Source organism: Nicotiana tomentosiformis, chromosome 12 (genome assembly GCF_000390325.3).
Source record: "Nicotiana tomentosiformis chromosome 12, ASM39032v3, whole genome shotgun sequence".
Taxonomy (NCBI): domain Eukaryota; kingdom Viridiplantae; phylum Streptophyta; class Magnoliopsida; order Solanales; family Solanaceae; genus Nicotiana; species Nicotiana tomentosiformis.
In genome coordinates, this window is record NC_090823.1 from 134,962,649 (window position 1) to 134,982,079 (window position 19,431).

The 19,431-nt window shown below is 35.5% G+C and overlaps 1 protein-coding gene and 1 long non-coding RNA gene across 2 annotated transcripts; one reads left to right on the forward strand and one right to left on the reverse strand.

The window, feature by feature from the left end:
* Nucleotides 1–5,581: 5,581 nt before the first annotated feature.
* On the forward strand, nucleotides 5,582–8,825 carry LOC104110756 (large ribosomal subunit protein uL6c). The gene is made up of 3 exons (XM_009620297.4): nucleotides 5,582–5,733; nucleotides 7,078–7,386; nucleotides 8,364–8,825. The coding sequence occupies exons 1-3, from the start codon at nucleotides 5,696–5,698 to the stop codon at nucleotides 8,698–8,700; spliced, it is 684 nt and encodes a 227-aa protein (XP_009618592.1). The 5' UTR covers nucleotides 5,582–5,695; the 3' UTR covers nucleotides 8,701–8,825.
* A 2,230-nt stretch (nucleotides 8,826–11,055) lies between these two features.
* On the reverse strand, nucleotides 11,056–17,751 carry LOC138903664 (uncharacterized). Its single transcript, XR_011413001.1, has 3 exons — nucleotides 17,402–17,751; nucleotides 16,069–16,132; nucleotides 11,056–15,093 (listed from the first exon to the last, which is right to left on the reverse strand). It is a non-coding gene; the product is annotated as an uncharacterized lncRNA (long non-coding RNA).
* Nucleotides 17,752–19,431: the final 1,680 nt, after the last annotated feature.

Genomic DNA, 19,431 nt, shown 5'->3' on the forward strand with positions numbered 1-19,431 from the left:
AGTGAGCGTAATTGATATATATATATATATATATATATATATATAGATGGATCTTCCCTGGGCATGGATCTTGCCATAGATATATGTATTGAGGGATGGATCTTCCCTGGGCATGGATCTTGCCCGAAGCATTTATATTGAGGCATGAATTTTCCCTAGGCATAGATCTTGCCCGAAGCATTTATATTGAGGGATGGATTTTTCTTGGACATGGATCTTGTCTGAATCATTGATATTTGGGGATGGATCTTCCCCTTAGATGGATTGGCCTTATACAGTATTGGGTGACTGACTGTCAGTTGATGTGTACATATATATGAGGGATGGATCTTCCATGGGATGGTTTGGCTATATACAGTACTGAGTGATTGAGTATTTTTAGATTGTGAGTGCACGAAGTTTTCACTAAGGTGCATCACATAAAGTATGTACATTGGCATGTAGATACAAAGATGTAATATTCCTCATATTGTTCAGAATTGATCTATTTTTACATGTACTGAGTTTAACTGTTGAACTTGAAAGCATGCCTACATTTCTGTATCGTTATTTCTATACTGGACTGTACCTGCTAAGCTCGTCACTACTTTCAACCCATAGGTTAGTATTGTTACTTATTGAGTTGGTTATACTCATACTATACTCTGCACCTCATGTGCAGATCCAGGTGCTCCCGGATACGGCGGTTGCTAGACTTGGTGATTTATCTGTTGGAGACTATTAAGGTAGCTACTTGGCGTCCGCATACCTTATCTCTCTTCCCTTCAGTTATTGTGTTGTTCTATATTTTTCAGACAATGTTCTTATCAGTCAGACTATTATTATTATTTAGATGCTCATGTACTCAGTGACATCGGGTTTTGGGAGTATATTTTATATCAGTATGTGTGGGATTTTTCTATTAAATTTATATATTATATTTTCAAATTTAAAAGAAATTGTGGCTTATTGAGGTTGTCGGCTTGCCTAGTATTAAGATAGGCGCCATCACGACATGCGAATTTTGGGTCGTGACACACAAGTTACTCATAGATTGCGGGGATCAATGACATTTGTATCAAGACAAATGACGGATGCACATTGGTTCTAAAGTACGTGCGACATGTACCTGATTTGCGGATGAACTTGATCTCGGAAATTTGCTTTAGACCGAGATGGATACGAGAACTATTTTGCAAATCAAAAGTGGAGACTCACCAAGGGATCATTGGTGATTGCAAAGGGAGTTGCTCATGGCACGTTGTACAGCACAAATGCATAAATATGCCAAGGTGAATTGAACGCGACACAAGATGAGATTTTTGCAGATTTGTGGCACAAAAGAATGGGTCATATGAGCGAGAAGGGATTGCAGATTCTTGCCAGGAAATCACTCATTTCTTATGCCAAAGGTACAACGGTAAACCCTTGTGACTTCTGTTTATTCGGTAAGTAGCATAACGTCTCATTTCAAACATCGTCTGAAAGAAAATTAAATATGCTTGATTTAGTATATTCTGATATTTGTGGTCCAATGGAAATTGAATCGATGGGCGGTAACAAATATTTTGTTACTTTTATTGATGATGCTTCATGAAAATTATGGGTTTATATTTTGAAAACCAAAGATTAGGTATTTCAAGTTTTCCAGAAGTTTCATGCTTTATTGGAAAGGGAGACATGCCAAAAGCTAAAGCGTTTCCGAAGTGACAATGGAGGCGAGTACACTTCAAGGGAATTTGAAGAGTACTGTTCGAGCCATGGGATCAGACATGAAAAGATAATTTCTGGAATCCCACAACACAATGGTGTTGCCGAAAGGATGAACCACACCATTGTGGAGAAGGTGAGAAGCATGCTCAGAATGGCTAAACTACCTAAGTCATTCTGGGGCGAAGCAGTTCAAACAACATGTTACTTGATCAATAGGAGTCCATCAGTTTCGTTGGCATTTGACATCCCAGAGAGAGTTTGGACCAACAAGGAGGTGTCCTACTCGCATCTGAAGGTGTTCGGTTGCAGAGCTTTTGCACATGTACCAAAGGAGTAGAGAACAAAGCTGGATGATAAATCTGTTCCTTGCATATTCATCGGATATGGAGATGAAGAGTTCAAATACAGATTGTGGGATCCTCTAAAGAAGAAGGTCATTAGAAGCAGAGATGTAATCTTCCGTGAAAGTGAAGTTAAAACTGTAGATGACCAGTCAGAGAAGGCAAAAAATGGTATAATCCCTAACCTTGTTACCATTCCTTCTTATTCTAACTATCCCATAAGTGTAGAAAGTACGACCAATGAGGTTGCCGAACATGGGGAGCAACTTGATGATGATGTCGAGCAAGTGGAGCACCCCACTCAGGGAGAAGAACCTCAACTTTTGAGGAGATCATAAAGGCCAAGGGTAGAGTCATGCAGGTAGCCTACCACAGAGTATGCCCTCATTAGTGATGAAGGGGAGCCAGAAAGTCTTAAGGAGGTGTTGTCCCATCCAGAAAAAAACTAGTGGATGAAAGCCATGCAAGAAGAGATGGAATCTTTACAGAAAAATGGCACTTACAAGCTGGTTGAACTTACAAAGGGTAAAAGACCACTCAAATATAAGTGGATCTTTAAAATCAAGAAAGACGGAAATAGAAAGCTGGTTAGATACAAAGCTTGATTGGTGGTTAAAGGCTTCGAACAGAAGAAAGGTATTAATTTTGACAAAATTTTCTCACCTGTTGTCAAAATGACTTATATTCGAACAATCTTGAGCTTAACAACTAGCCTAGATCTTGAAGTGGAGCAGTTGGACGTGAAAACTGCATTTCTTCACGGATATTTGGAAGAAGAGATCTATATGGAGCAGTCAGAAGGATTTGAAGTAGCTGAAAGGAAACATATGGTGTGCAAAGTGAATAAGAGTCTTTATGGGTTGAAGCAGGCACCAAAGCAGTGGTACAAGAAGTTTGACTCATTCATGAAAAGTCAAACTTACACAAAGACATATTCTGATCCATGTGTATACTTCAAAAGATTTTTTGAAAATAACTGTATTATATTGTTGTTGTATGTGGATGACATGTTAATTTTAGGAAAAAATAAGGGGCTGATCGCAAAGTTGAAGGGAGATTTGTCCAAGTCATTTGATATGAAGGACTTGAGCCCAGCACAACAAATTTTGGGTATGAAGATAGTTCAAGAGCGAACAAGCAGAAAGTTGTGGCTGTCTTAGGAGAATTACATTGAACGTGTACTAGAACGCTTCAACATGAAAAATGCTAAGCCAGCCATCACACCTCTTGCTAGTCATATAAAGTTGAGCAAGAAGATGTGTCCTACAACAGTGGAGGAGAAAGAGAACATAGCTAGAAATTCTTATTTTTCAGCAGTCGGAAGCTTGATGTATGCAATGGTATGCACCAGAACTGATATTGCTCATGCAGTTGGTGTAGTTAGCACATTCCTTAAAAATCATGGAAAGGAACACTGGGAAGTAGTCAAGTGGATACTCAGGTACCTGAGAGGTACCACAAGAGATTGTTTGTGCTTTGGAGGATCTCATCCGATCTTGAAGGGCTATACAGATGCAGATATGTCAGGTGACATTGATAATAGAAAATTCACTACTGGTTATTTGTTTATATTTTCAGGGGGAGCTATATCATGGCAGTCTAAATTGCAGAAGTGTGTTGCACTTTCAACAACTAAAGCAGAGTACATTGTCATTACAAAAACTGGCAAGGAGATGGTATGGCTCAAGCGGTTTCTTCGAGAGCTTGGACTACATCAAAACGAGTATGTCGTCTATTGTGATAGTCAAAGTACAATATACCTAAGCAAAACATCATGTATCATGCATGGACGAAGCATATCGACGTGAGATATCACCGGATTAGAGAAAGAATAGATGATGGATCTATACAGGTCAAGAAGATCCATACAAGCGAGAAACCTTGGGATATGCTGCACCAAGGTGGTACCAAGAGACAAGTTCGAGCTATGCAAAGAACTTGTCGGCATGAATTCTATATGAAAAACAGGAGATACCTCCTTCAGATGCATGAAACTGGAGGGGAGATTGTGGGGTCCATCCCATGAATGTGAAAGGAAGACAAACTTCCTTTGACATAGAGTACCATGTTGCCAAATCTACCGGAAATGTGATTTGGGTTGGCAGATTTTTCATTGCTTTCACAAGGTGAAAGTTTGACATTTATATTATGATGATGTCATCCATGATGCAAGTAAGGAGATTTGGACGTCTATAAATAGATAGCTCCTGATTCAGTCGAAGACACACCAACAAAGATAGAAAGAAAGAGTGAGGTTTCACAGACAGTGTATAAGAAAATAGTATGTGAGAAAAATAGAGAGTGAGCGATATTGTAGTAAGGTAGATTATCAAAAGAGGGTTATTCCTTTTGAGTGTTGTAGTGGTCTTTGAAGTATTTTACTCGTACCTACAAAGTGTAAAATTCTTTGCTATAGTGATATCAATTGGTCGTCTCGGGACCATATTTTTTTCCCTTATTCAAAAGGTTTTTTTCACGTAAAAATCTTGGTGTCGTTATCACTCTTTTATTCTTGTTAATAACCGTATCTCGGTACTACATTATTATTCCGCTTTTATTACCGTGAATATTATTTCTGTGGGGTTTATTCCTAACAAGTACATCACTCTGACACTACTTTAAACTTCTCTGCCATAGTTAATATGTTTATTTTTTTTAAAAAATAATTCTACTTCACCTCCATTTTTGGCTATATATTGGTATTATCAAGAAATCAAAATATCAAACGACTATAATTATTTGCCATAACATTTTACATCTAAAAGAATGTTACATTTCTAAAAAGCTATTTTCACTACCATTATGAATCTATGGAGTGAGTCAACTTTTGATTTATCAAGCTTAATTTCTTGGCCACTCTTTCAAGACACGATCTGATATGAGATTGAAAACTAAACAGTGAACTTTTGGAAAATTGCTCAAAATATATGGTAGTTTATCTATACTTTTCATAAATTATAAGAAACAAAAAAGAATCTATATTTTCATAGATGTTCATATACATATTCTAGTGATTTCTTGTAATACAATAAGCTAGAAAAATGAATAAATGATGTGTCACTAGTGACATGATTTTGGTATGAACCATAGTCATTTTTCTAATAAGCACAAATCCCACATATCAGTTGCATATAATTTAAAATGCGCTAAATAGGGAGCCCGATTTTCAAGTTTTCTCTATGTAAACATTGCATTAATTTTTGTCTACACATGATTCAAATCATTGATATGCACAATCTGCATTGTATATGCTTTTATCATTGAACTAAAGTATTTAAAACGCTCTTTAAAGCGATATTACGAAAATAGAAGTAGATTTAGCATAAAATTATCTTACAACTTGGCAATTGTTTTTCTATACAATTCTTACAACTTTCAACCATTCAAATTCTTGAAGTAATGCATCCGTTCAATTTTTTTCTTTCATTAACATAATAGATAGTCTAATTAATACTTCAATATCATAATTATCAAAAAGGAAAAAAAATTGGAGATCAATAGGGCAAAAGTGAAAATTTATATAAAGAGGGGGGAATATTTGTCATTTAGCAGAAATAGGATAAGGGGTGAAATTGCCAATATCCGTTATTTGCAGCTAAACCAGATAATTCAGGCTCATTCTTTAGAGCTATAGCAGCTGTAGCCTGCAGGCAAATTCAAAAATGAGTAGCTCTTCACTCACAGCTTCTTTACATACCAGGTAAATTTAGCTCTACTTGATTCAATTTTTGACACTATAAAGCTTGTTCTTTGTAGTATTTTTATTTTGATTCTTGAACTGTTGATATTGGGTATAGCACATTTCTAGTTTCTGGTTCCAATTTGTGTTAATTTAAGAAATTTTCTGTCTTTTAGCTTCTTGTTTTTAACGAATAATTTTTTTTAGCTTTGTGTTGTGGGAAAAAATAAGAACCTAATTTAGCTCCGCAGTCACAGCTTCTTTACATACCAGATAACTTTAGCTACTTAATTCAGTTGTTGGCACTAGAAAGTTTGTTCTTTTATGCATTTTCATTTTGATTCTTGAATAACTGAAATTGGGTATTTCACATTTCCAGTTTTTCGGTCAATTTGTGTCTAGTTTATGCAATTTTGTGTCTTTTCGCTTATGGGTTTTCCTTATATCTACTAACAATGATTGTAGCTTTTGTATGTTGAATAAAAAAACTTAGTTTTTCTGCTTCCCCTCTCAGCTTTTGTTGTGAAATTTCCTAATGGGTTTATTCTGTTAAGTTTTGCAGCGCCTTTTACAGAAAATTAAGCTAGTCCCAGGTGTTTATTACAAGTTGGATTCTTGATTTAGTTGTTGAAACTGAAAAGTTTTGATATTTTTACAATTTCATTCAGTTTTTTGAATAGTTGGAATTGGGCAGTCTGCATTTCTTATTTCCTGGTCAATTTGTTTCTAAGTTATTGCAGCTTAGAAATGATATGCCACCCCTTCTCTGCGGGTTGGCTTTTATTTTAGTTTTGTGAAGTGGGAGAGAAGGGATGTCACAATTGGTATTTTATTTTATTCACAATTCTGGAGGGGAGTACCTCTCTTTCTCTGGCTGTAAAATTACCTAATGGATAATTATCTGCTGGGAAAGAAAATCTTTTTGACATTTAGTTAATTTAACTTAAGGAGGAGCATTAGTCACAAACTGAGGTGGTCAGGTTTATTATGAGTCTATGCTACGAACTTTAGGGTTGTTTATTCCAATATTTACTTATAAAAAAGTGGTTAATTGTAATATTTGAAATTTGTTGTTTTCATATTTATCATGGATGCTATTGTCACCCCGCTTTATAATTGGTTGTAAACCACTTTATGGTTTTATTGGCTTAAGCTCCTGGAGCTTAGATATGCTGTGCCACCCACCCCCTTAGACAGTGGAGAGGTCTCGGGGATTAGCAAGTTTTCTTGTAAATACTTAAACATTGTTCCTGTTTTTCTGTTTATTGGCGGGTTTCAATGGGCTTCATGTGTCGAGTGTGGATGTTATTTGTGTAGGCTTCTTGTAAAAACATATATATTTAGTCTTCTTTTATTTTATGTCAGCAATTTAAGGTATCCTTTCGTCGGGAGTTTGAATGGGTTTCATGTATCGAGTGTTGCTGTTCGTCGTGTTGGTTTCGTGAGGAAGGTGGTCGAATGTAAAGAATCAAGAATTGGTAAGCAACCAATAACAGTACCTTCTAATGTGACACTCACAATGGAAGGCCAAGATTTGAAAGTTAAGGGACCTCTAGGAGAGATGGCCATAACTTATCCACGAGAAGTAAAGCTTGAAAGAGAAGAGGAAGGTGTTCTAAGGGTCAGAAAAGCTATGGAGACAAGAAGGGCAAATCAAATGCATGGTTTATTCAGGTATTCTTGCAGTTTTGATCACTCTGTTTTCTTGATCTTTTCTTCGGTTTCATTCTTACTTATGGTAAACATGTTATAATCTTAGCAATCCTTGTAGTTTAAACGTTATTGATTTGTTAAAGCTATTGTTGTATCTTACTTCTTAAATTGATATGACCAAATGCTCCTTCTTTTGCTTTGAGGAGACCCAAAAATATAAGAGATCCTTCAAAGTAAGTAGCGAAAAAGCTACTACTCCACATATTTCTCATCTAAACATGTTAAAGGCCAAAAAATTCAAATGTAGCAGATGTTTAGTGCTCTCGAAGCAGTAATGATTCTAAGGTCTTGAGAGGTGAATATTGGGCAGAAGAGGGAATACAGACAGAAAAACCGCTAGGGCTTGCTAGCAGAGGACAGGTATCCGTGCTTGTGGTAGTTTTCTAAGGTTAAAAGGCATCAGTCATGTTGAAATTCATAGTATTTGTGATCAATGGCTGCAGTACGATTGTTCCCATGATCTGCCTATGACAGTGCTCTTGGTATATGTATTTGTTGCTAGGAAGGAGGAAATATAGTCTTGCTGGAAAGACCCGATAACTCGTATCGAATGGAATTTGTACGAGTGGTTGGTTTGAAACCCGTTGAGCAGTAATTGGAGGACCAAAACTTTTTAAGGAATATCGTAGAATAAATCAAATCAATCACTAGAAGGATTTATATGCATCTCAGCAGTATACTGCACTTTTAAACCACATGAATAGACACAAGTGCATATACTGCACTTTTAAACTTTAAAGTTCATCTCAGTGTAAACTGTATTAGCTAATTGAGCTGTCACGTTAGATGATTGTGTGCTTTTAGCTTGTTGAAATCTTTATTTGGCATGACTTGCTGATGGTCAATTCTAGTGACAATACAAATGCAGTGATAAGTGTAAATGCATCTTTATTGTGTTTACTCTGAACATGTTCTTTTTTCTGCATTGAATTCGCCAGGACTCTTACTGATAACATGGTTGTCGGTGTCTCCAAAGGATTCGAGAAGAAACTTCAATTGGTAGGGGTAGGATATCGTGCAACGGTCGAAGGGAAAGACATAGTTCTTAATCTTGGATTTTCTCATCCAGTAAAGATGGAAATACCTGATGGACTGCAGGTTAAGGTTGAAGAAAACACCAGAATCACTGTAAGTGGTTACGATAAATCAGAAATCGGTCAGTTTGCAGCTTCAATCAGAAAATGGAGGCCTCCAGAGCCCTACAAAGGTAAAGGTGTGAAATATGCTGATGAAATAGTTAGAAGGAAAGAGGGTAAAGCAGGCAAGAAAAAGTAATGGTACATTTTGTTATTTCTTCCCTTGTTTTTATTGTATTTTAGAGCCATTTTGAAGTTAGGTTCATTCTGTAATGACATGACAATTTGTTAATCCAAAGAAAATGGGAGTCACACAATTTGAAATTGTAATCTTCGTAGAGGTGGTTGTATTTGAGCCTATTGAAACAACCTCTCGATCTTCTCAAGGTAGGGCTAAGGTTTGCGTCTATGTTGCTCGGACTCTTCGAAAATGTAGCCGGGTTTGTCAGATCCTCCAAAAGTAATGGAATTTTTTAGGATTCGACACTGGTGCAGCGACATTTTAGAGAGTTTGCGCAACATAGGTTTGCGTACACCTCCCAAGACCCCACTTGTGGGATTATACTATTTTTTGTTGTTGTTGTATAGAATACGGCGAGCTTCCGATGCAGAAATGTATATGTAGAAAATATAAAGAACTTTTAAATATGGTGGAAACAATAAGGATAAAAATATCAAAGTACATCGAGGGGGTTTGATAACTAAAAAAGGGTGAAATAAGCATTGTTTGGTATAGGAGGGAATAATGTCAATAGTTTAAACTTTAAGGTGGAAAAGGAATTTGAATTTTAAGACAAAGTTGGAGGGACAAACTAATTTTCACCTCATTTATTGGTAATATGATTATTCCTTCAATTTGCATTTTTTTTCACTCGTTTATCACAAAAAAAATTATTTGGCATTGTTCCCCGTTTTGTAACAAAAAAAAACTATTTTGGAAACTATATAATGTTTGCAATCGAATTTTGTCATTGATATTAGTTATACAATTATTTGGTACAATTATACTTTTGATATTTTACTCGTATATATGTCAATAATTGTTTTTCTTTTCCTCCAAGTTTTGTGCCTAATTTGACTTAATTTAGGAAAATAAACTTGGAAAAGAGAACTTAAAAGCATAAGGAGTTTCCTAATTTGACTCAATTTAGGAAAACGTGTTTTAGTCCTTCAAACTATATGTTTCCATAAATAAATCGATTCCTAAACCCAAACTAATTAGGAAAACAAACCTAATAAAAAGAGAAAAGGAATTTCTATATATCCGAATCCTAATCAATATAGGAAACCAATTTTTTTTATTATAAATAGAGGAGTGGCTCTTACTTTAGAAATCAAAATCCTAAAGTTTTTGTTGAAAAAAAATGGGAAAGAGGAAGTCAAGAACAAAGCCAGTACCAAAGAAGACAATGAAAAAACTTGATACAGTTTTCACTTGTCCATTCTACTGCCATGGAAGTAGTGTTGAATGTCTCATTGATATGAAGAATTTGATTGGAGAGGCCATCTGCTACAATTGCAAAGAAAGATTTTGTACCATCGCGACACCTTTGACCGAGCCTATCGACATATATTCCGAATGGTTAGATGAATGTCAATATGTCAATAACCTCCGAGATGATCACGACAAGAAAAAACGTCAAAGAACTATTCTCCTATAAGTTTAGGTGGAAACTTATGTATTTTCGTGTTCTAAAAGACGATCATTTTATAGTATATGATTTTGTTCTTATGGAACCATTTTTTTCTATGTCACGTATGTAATTTCTTTTTTCCATCGAGTATAATGGAGTAGTTGCTTTATTATTATATATTGGTTAAATATTTTATCTGTCTAATTTCGTTCAAGTTCAACCTTGCATGGTGTAAGTGGCTTAGCAAGCTATAACTCGAGAAGTTATGCTAAAACTTAGGAATATTATTAGACTTAGGTTAAGGATTGACAAAATTATATTCGATAACCAACTTAATTTGGACTCACTACAACATTTTAGGCGTATGACCACCCCGAAAAAGTGTGGCCTAAACTAGTAAAAAATGTGACCTTTGATCAAATGCCACAGTTTTCGACTTTAGGCAACGCTTTATTGGGGGTGGCCAAAACTTGCGTAACCTTTGACCTAGGGCACGCTTTTCAACTGTTGCCTTACAAGCTACGCTTAAAAGCGTGGCCTATTAGATAACAAAGACAATGCTTACTACACCCCATATGGCTACACTTTTGTACCTTACAGCTACACTCTGAAAGCGTGGCCTTTGTTACCTTATAGGCCACACTTGTTAACCGTGGCTTCTAAAGTAACACTTACAAAGCGTAATCTCTGCTTATATACATGGTAGACGTACAAATATATGATCAAACTTTTAAAGCGTGGCAATCTTGCCTAGAGTATATAATTTATATTTTAATTTTTTAAAAATTTATATATTGCATATATCCTGTAATCACAGTTATTTCAAGCATATGCATTATTATCACATACTTTGATGATATAAAGAACTAAATTTACTAATAAGTACCAAAAAAAATAATGCAAATGAATACACATACTAATAAAACAATGAGTCAAAATGCCCATTAACAATAAACTTTACAAAAGTGAATACATTCATATAGTATCATGAATATTAGACATCCTAATTATCCAAAAATTCTTTGCATTCACATTAAGATCAAATTGACTTTCCGCCACCATTTTGAATTGCATCACCCACATTCTCCTACACATAAAAAGAAACTATAATCAGATAAAAACTGAACTTTGATCGTTCGTTAAGAAGAACAAAGACTAGGATAACATATAGTAACACCATGTTTTGCATATTTTTCAGTCACATATAAATAAAAATTAAACAATGAGTAACCATGCAATACAAGAAAACTTATAATTACCAGTTCACTATATAAAAGCTTAGGAAGAGAAGAAGTCGACATTTGATTTTACTTTGATCCTTTATGTGGCTTTTGATGAGTGTGTTCAAAAGCTGATCCACATAGTTGCATGTTATGTGGAAGTATTACTTCTTAAACTTTAGATCCTATTTTCAAAGTAAGAACAGTGGAAACACAATTTTATTGACAAAAGAAGATACACTGCTACTCAACTTATTCTTGTCCTAATCAATAGAGGGTAAATAATTTAGTTTCTTAGATCTGGTGTTAAGAAAGAATCAGGCAACCAAAAGTCCACTCTCATCTGCAGGCCTTCTTGCAAACTGGTCAATAACAGTCGTCTCGAAGGACAATAGAGCAAAGACAACAATAAGTTGAAACTCGCCACATTTAGTGTCTAATCTTTCTATTGTTGCTAAAATAATTCTAAGATTTACATCACCTAATTCAAGACCAAAAATTTCGACAATAAATTCAATACAAAGCAGAAAGCATTTAAGTTTGGTGGAAATGTGGAGTCTAAATACCTTTTCACGAATTGGACGATGGGTTGATACAAAGGAGTGTGGAAGATTTTGGTTTTTACAGTGTGATGACCCAAAATGTCATCTTTAAATTTAATAAGTAATTCTGTGTTTTAAGACCTCGAAAAGTACCATTTATTATTCCTTGACTTGCGTGCGCAGTCCAAAAAAAATTTCGGAAAGTTTTTATGTGAAAAATAGATTAAAATGTGAAATAAAGCTTTAAAACTTAAGTGAGTTGACTTTGGTCAACATTTTTAGCAAATGGATCCGGATCAGTATTTTGACAGTTTCGGTAGCTCCGTATCGTGATTTGGGACTTGGGCGTATGCCCGAAATTTAATTTGAAGGTCCCTACCTCAAGTTATGACCATTTAACGGAACTAGCAATTTAAAGGCTAAAGATTTCAAGTTTGACCACGTGGTTGACTTTTTGATATCGGAGCCAGAATCTGATTCTGGAAATTTGAACAGCTCCGTTATGTCATTTATGACTTGTGTGCCAAATTTGAAGTCATTCCGGATTCATTTAATATGTTTTGGCACGAGATTTGCAAATTAAAAAGTTTAAAACTCAAAGTTTGAATCGGGGTGTGAATTGTAATTCCAGCGTTGTTTGACGTGATGCGAGACCCTGAGTAAGTCCGTATTATGTTATTGGACTTATTGGTATATTCGTACGGGGTCCCGAGTACCCCGAGAGTATTACGAATAGAAATCGGATCAAGAATTGGACTTAAGCAAAATCTGAAATTTTGCCTTCTGTTGTAATCGCATCTGCGAATTTTCGACCGCAGGTGCGACCTCGCAGAAGCGAGACTTCCATCGCAGATGCGGGCCTGGGCTGGCCTGTGATCTTCACAGGTGCGGCCTTTTTGCGCAGAAGCGGATGTCGCAGGTGCAACAGGAGTGTCCGCAGATGCGGAACTTCACCTGGCAGCCTGACATCGCAAATGCGAGCTTTGTCTCGCAAATACGAGTCCGCAAATGCAGAACTTTTATCCGCAGATGCGAAATGACCGGACAGAGCCCATAAATTCGGAAGTCGCCATTTTTACTCATTTTTGAGTTTCAAGTCTCGGATTTGGGCGATTTCAAGGGGAATTTTCACGACTTTGAATTGGGTAAGTGTTCTTTAACCAAAAGTGATTATATTTCACAAATCCATGTCTATATTCATCATTTATTTCGGATTTAGATGGAAGAAATTGAACTTTTTATAAAATCTTTCAAAAACGAAAATTTAAGATTTGAAGGTCCATTTGATATCGGAATTAGATAAATTTTATATGGTTGAACTCGTAGCGGAACGGCTGTTCGGATTTCGCGAGGTTTTCCAGGATTTGAGACGTGGGTCCCACTGCCGAATATTTTAATAAATTTCGGATTTTATCCGGAAAATTTATAAATTCATATGGAATTAATTCCTATGATTCGTATTGAGTATATTGAATTGTTTATGAATAGATTTGAAGCTTTCAGAGACAAATTTAAAAGGAAAAGCTGTGGTTGAATAATTGATTGGAATTTGCAAAGCGAGGTAAGTGTCGTGGTTAACCTTGACTTGAGGGAATAGAACCCTTAAATTATTTATTATGTAAAAAGCATGTGAACGACGTATAGGCGAGGTGACAAGTGTCTATACGTCGTGAAATTAATTGTTTGCCTGCTTACTTGAAAAATCATAAATTATTTTAAATCATAAATTAATTATTATAATAATTATTTCTCTCCTATTCTTTGTCAAATATTAATTCTTGAATTCCCACATTAATTATTACATGCTATTTGAATTATGTGTTTTAATTGTTATTTGACATTTAACACATTAAATATTAAATTACTTATTTTCTCTATGATTTTCATAATAAATTGTTATTTGCTGTTGTTTGGTTCATAAATAAATTATAATTATTGTGTGCCTTGATGCTTAATAATTTTTCATTGGACGTGGTATTTATTGGAGTAGGTTTTATTACATTTATGAGTTGTTTAAAATTATATTGGGGGAACGGGTTGCACGCCGCAACGAAAATGAAAGTATGTGTATATATTGGGGGATCGGATTGCACGCCACAACATACTTATTTAAAAGTCTACATATATACTTGATTGAAATAAATATATATGACAAACTTGATTAAAAAGAATATATTGGGAGAGCTGGTTGCACGCTGCAACAGAATTAAATGTGAATATATATTGTGAGAGTGGGTTGCACGCTGCAACAGAATTGGTTGAAATAATAATGGATTATGACTGCTGAGTTGGCTTCAATTATTATAAATGAATTACCTGATTTATTTCTATTATTTGTTGTTATTATTAATTTTGCGTACAGACTAATGTAAGTGAACCGCCTTAGCCTCGTCACTATTTCGTTGAGGTTAGGCTCAGCACTTACCAGTACATGGGGTCAGTTGTATTGATACTACACTCTGCACTTCTTGTGCAGATTTCAGAGTTGGTCCCAGCAGCGTACCATAAACTTGTTCAGATTTCAGCTACCAGAGGAGACTTGAGGTATAACTGCATGGCGTCCGCAGTTCTGAAGTCCCCGTCTATTTTACTTTAGCTGTGTGTTTATTTCCAGACAGCTTTATTTTATTCAGGCCTTTATTTGTATTTATTCTAGAAGCTCGTGCACTTGTGACACCAATTCTGGGATGGTATTTAGACACCGTTATTTTTATGGGTTATTTCACTATATTTCAAAATTTGTTTCCGCATTTGTTTCTTTGATTATTAATAATTTAAAGATTATTTAAAAATTAGTTAATATTATTCTAACGTTGGCTTGCCTAGCAAGTGAAATATTAGGCGCTATCACGGTCCGAAGGTGAGAATTTTGGGTCGTGATATACAGCTTGTGCGCTATTTGCATCAACTGGAGAAGGTTGGTTAGATCCGACAAATGCTGGTATATCTTGAACATTGAGTCCAGGATTGTTTTGCACCAATAGATTAAAGCAATGACGCAATTGCCTCAATTCTTGCATTTCTTCTCTCATTTCTTGCATTTCTTCTTTCAAAGTAGAGACTTCATTGTTATGCTTTTATTGGAGCTTGCTGATTTCCTCATCTTTTTTCAGAGTACTTGCTGTCACTGATCTACCATACCATCGTATTCGACCAGGCTGACCATGCTGCTCCTTTCCAAACACTGCACTAAATGCTTCATCCGATGTAAAGAAATGAAAGTCATATTTTTAACAAAGTGTCGAATAAATATTACCAATGCCACGCGCAGAAATTGCCGAAATATTGTGCAGAAATACAGAAAATGCAGAAAAACTGTGCAGAAACGCAAAAAACACTGTCCAGAAATGCAAAAATTTCTGAAATGCAGTACAGAAACCCAGAAAAAATGTGCAGAAAATACACTGTTCAGAGAATGCAGAAATACTATGCAGAAATACCGAAATGCTGCGTAGGAAATGTAGAAACACTGTGCAGAATCGCTGATATTGCCGAAACGCTGTGGAGAAATGTAGAAAATACAGTAAAACTGTGCAGAAATGCAAAAACACTGCAGAAATGCAAACATTGCCGAAACGCTGTGCCAAAATGCAGAAAATACATAAAAAACTCCGCAGAAACGCAAAAAACACTGTCCAGATATGCAGAAATTTCTGAAACATTGTGTAGAAATGCAGAAAAACTGTACAAAAATGCAAAAATACTGCACAGAAATGCAAAAATTACCGAAACGCTGTGCAGAAATGCAGAAAATGCAGAAACTCTGCATAAATGCAAAAATACTGTCCAAAAATGCAGAAATTTCAGAAACTGTGCAGAAACCCAAAAATAATGTGCAAAAATTTCAGAAATGCAGAAACACTGTACAGAAATGCTGAAACGCTTTGATAAATGCAGAAAATGCAGAAACACTGCAGAATCGCAGAAACACTGTGCAGAAATGCTGAAACACTGCAAAAATTCAAAAAATGCCGAAATGTTGTGAAAAAAATACAGAAAGCGCCGTGCAAAGAGCAGAAAATGCAGAAAGCGCCGTGCAAAGAGCAAAAAATGCAGAAACGGAGTGCAGTAATGCCGAAACTGCAGAAATACAGAAACGATGTGCTGAAATGCTGAAACACAGTGCAAAAATGCAAAAAATGCATATATGCTTTTCAGAAATCCGAAATACCTGCTCAATATCTGTATGCTTGCTCAATGTTTGCTAGTCCACAAGAAGATGAAATATAAGTGCACTGCATTTCGGTAATTAGACCGTGATGAGACGCCATGGAAGACAAAAATCAAGGAAGTAGAGGAAAACATGGGCTAATAACTCCTCTTCATTACCAATTGACAATTTCAAAAATAGACATCTCCAAATTAGTATTTTGTACTATCTTTAGGTATTATTCATGTTTTTTGTCCAAGACTCCTTTGTTAGATCTGTTTATCAGATATGTTTAAATTTACTGCAAAATGTCAATGACAACCTTTCAATGCTCATATAAGAGCATCTTATTTACCTGGCTCAGTGAATTAAAGGCACTCAATTAGCAGATAACTAGTCGAACAATCTCAGAACACAACTACTAGCTTAAAATTTGATACTTTCTGAAGAAGAAAACCTAAATAGACACATAACATAAGTTACAACTTTATCAAACAATTATGTTGTTGCACCGTCCCTGCTCCTCCTAGAGAGAATGAAGAATAGTTGATCAAACAAGGTTATGCCCAATTTATTTTCTCGAAATCTCACCTATTTTTCCCTTGATAACGAACAAATAATCAATTGATGCAAATTTGGATCAAAATCTCAAAAAGGTACAAACTTTAAGAAACCCAATTGAGAAAAATGGTATAACCCACTTTCTGTAACTAATGGAAAAAATGAAGATTGCATAAACAACGCAGCCATAAGTGAAACAAATGATCAATTGATACAAACTGCGAGTAATATTAAGAAACCCAATTGAGAAAAATACATAACAAGAGAAAGAAACTCACTTTCTGTATAAACAATGCAGCAAAAAGCGAAGCAAATTATCATGGATGCAAATTTGGATCAAGAACGTCAAAAGATAGAAACTTTAAGAAACCCAATTGAGAAAAAAATGCAAAATAAGTGGAACCCACTAACCTTTCTAAACCAAGTGACCTTTAACAATACAACCCAAGAAGAAAATGCAAGAAATTAGAACAAAAGAGTTAGTGAGTGAATGGACTATGAATTAACTGAATTTTGATGGTTCCCTTTTGCTTCTTGAAGAAGCTTAAAATTACAGGAAAGGGTAACATACTTCAATCTTCTAGGTGATGTGAATTGGGCTTCAATTAGGGGAATGTGAATTAAAAATAAATCCCACTCATGGAATAATTAGTTGATTTACCACTTGAAAACCCTAATACAAAGAACAATCGAAGCCACAGAGCCTAATAAAGAGGAATTTTGGCAAAAACCTAGAAGAATCAAAGGGATTTACGCTATAGAGGAACATGTAAAGAAATAAAATAATTTATACCTTTTGAATGCTGAAATTTTCTCTTTCTTAGACGCATATGTTGGGTCAATGGAGAAGAAAATTTCAGGGATGCTGGATTTGGTACCGGTGGAACCAAGCGGCTTAGTGGTGGAGATGGAGATTTTGACGGGTCTATAGAGAGGGTGGAGACTTCGATGGTTCTTTCTTTTGCCCTTTCAAAATAGGGAACAATTTTACTCAAAGAAATAATGGAGGGAAATTTTTGATGAAATCTTTTTCTTTATTTTAGAGCACACTTGTAAAGTGTTGTTTTTGTGAAAAACGTTGTATATAGGTGAATAAGTGTTGCCAAATATTTTATGATTTGGCAACCCTTAAAACACGTTGCCTTTACGTTTAGAAAGTACACTTTAGAAACGTAACTTAAACTTCCGTGGCCAAAAGCTCAAAATAAAGGCTACACTTTTAAAGCGTTCCCATAGACACTATTGGCAACACTTTCCCAATGTTGTCTAAAATTAGTGTGGTCTTAGGCCAAATTTATTGTAGTGATTGATCTATTATAGGGATAGGGATACCGAATATGTCACTATATAAGAGTGATATATCTTTCCATGTCCTTCAAAGAAGAGAAATATTAGGAAAACACACAACTTCAACTACAATTTTTCCATAAGTTTAAATCATAACAACAAATTCATCCCGCATTGGCCGCCAATTCAGAAAGATTTGTCGGAAATGGTCTGTTGGGTTGATTCGACCAAGGCAGGCATGGGGCTTTTGGACCTTGCTTGGGCCGAGTGTTGTATGGTTACCTAGTAATTTACAACGTCAACTGATCTACTTAATGAGTATTGTATAATTTCTCGGACGCTAGTATTGCATGTTGGTTCTACATATATACATTTCCCATCATGCATTTTTTTATGTCATTAGTCAACATCTCTCTAGATAGCGAAATAGGGGTGACGTCGCCTTGCACAGACTTTAGGAAAGTGGTTCAGGAGCTCAATTAATGGTTAGAGCAAATGACTGAAAATCCCCATATCAGTGGCTCAAATCCACTTCTAAGCGGGCGAAGGGTTCAAATAGTACATGTAGCCGAGAGGAGCAGAGAGAGGATAAATTAAACTTGGACTCGGATAGGATAGGATTGTGCGTGTTATATGCCTTTCAGGTCTCATACTCAGGGGCGGATCCACCCTGTAGGGTGGGGATGGTACGACACTGTTGGGACCAAACACACTCACGCAAGTATAAGCGGTCGTCAAGTAATAAAGTGACTAAAAGTCGGATGTCGAACCCACGAGGACTTATGATTAGCTATTAACTAAATTAGACTATCCTAATTATCTAAACAAGAATTAAATCTAAAAATATTTTATTCCAACTAATTAAATAAGAAAAATATAAATAATAAACTTTGAACAGAGAAAGAGCAGATTTTAATGATATCAATGTAATGAAAACGATCTAGGGTTATGGTCTATCTAACAATCCTATTGTATTCTTCAATTGAATTGACCGACTAATTTATCTAGCTTATTGGTTGACAGGGGTTAATGCTCATAAGAATCTGTCGAGTTCTTACTCGCCTATTCAAGCTAACCTAACGCCTATATGTCTATGGAGTTAGAATCAACAAGAACGCATTTATAATTCCTGTAAATCAACCAAGCAAGGCAATTAGGTATATGTCTATCCTAACCACGAATCCGTTCCCCGATGCCCGAGTTCAAGAACTTGCCCTACTCAATCCTATATGCAATATAGAATTCCCACTTTCGAGTTCAATTCTAGATTCGTAGATAATATTCAATTGGTGATCAAGCAATTAAATAATTAAGTGCAAGATTGAATAAATAAACTAATATGATAAATCAAGAAGTCAAAATCAATATCCGAATAACAATAGTCATGAAAGAACCACAACCCTAGAACGTGAAGTTTAGCTCCATATAGACATGGTAGCCAAACAACAAATCATACAAAGAAACATAAAAATTACTAAGTTTGGTGGGAGAAAGATGAAACTTGATGAATTCCAGCCTCCACAGCTTTTTCGTGGC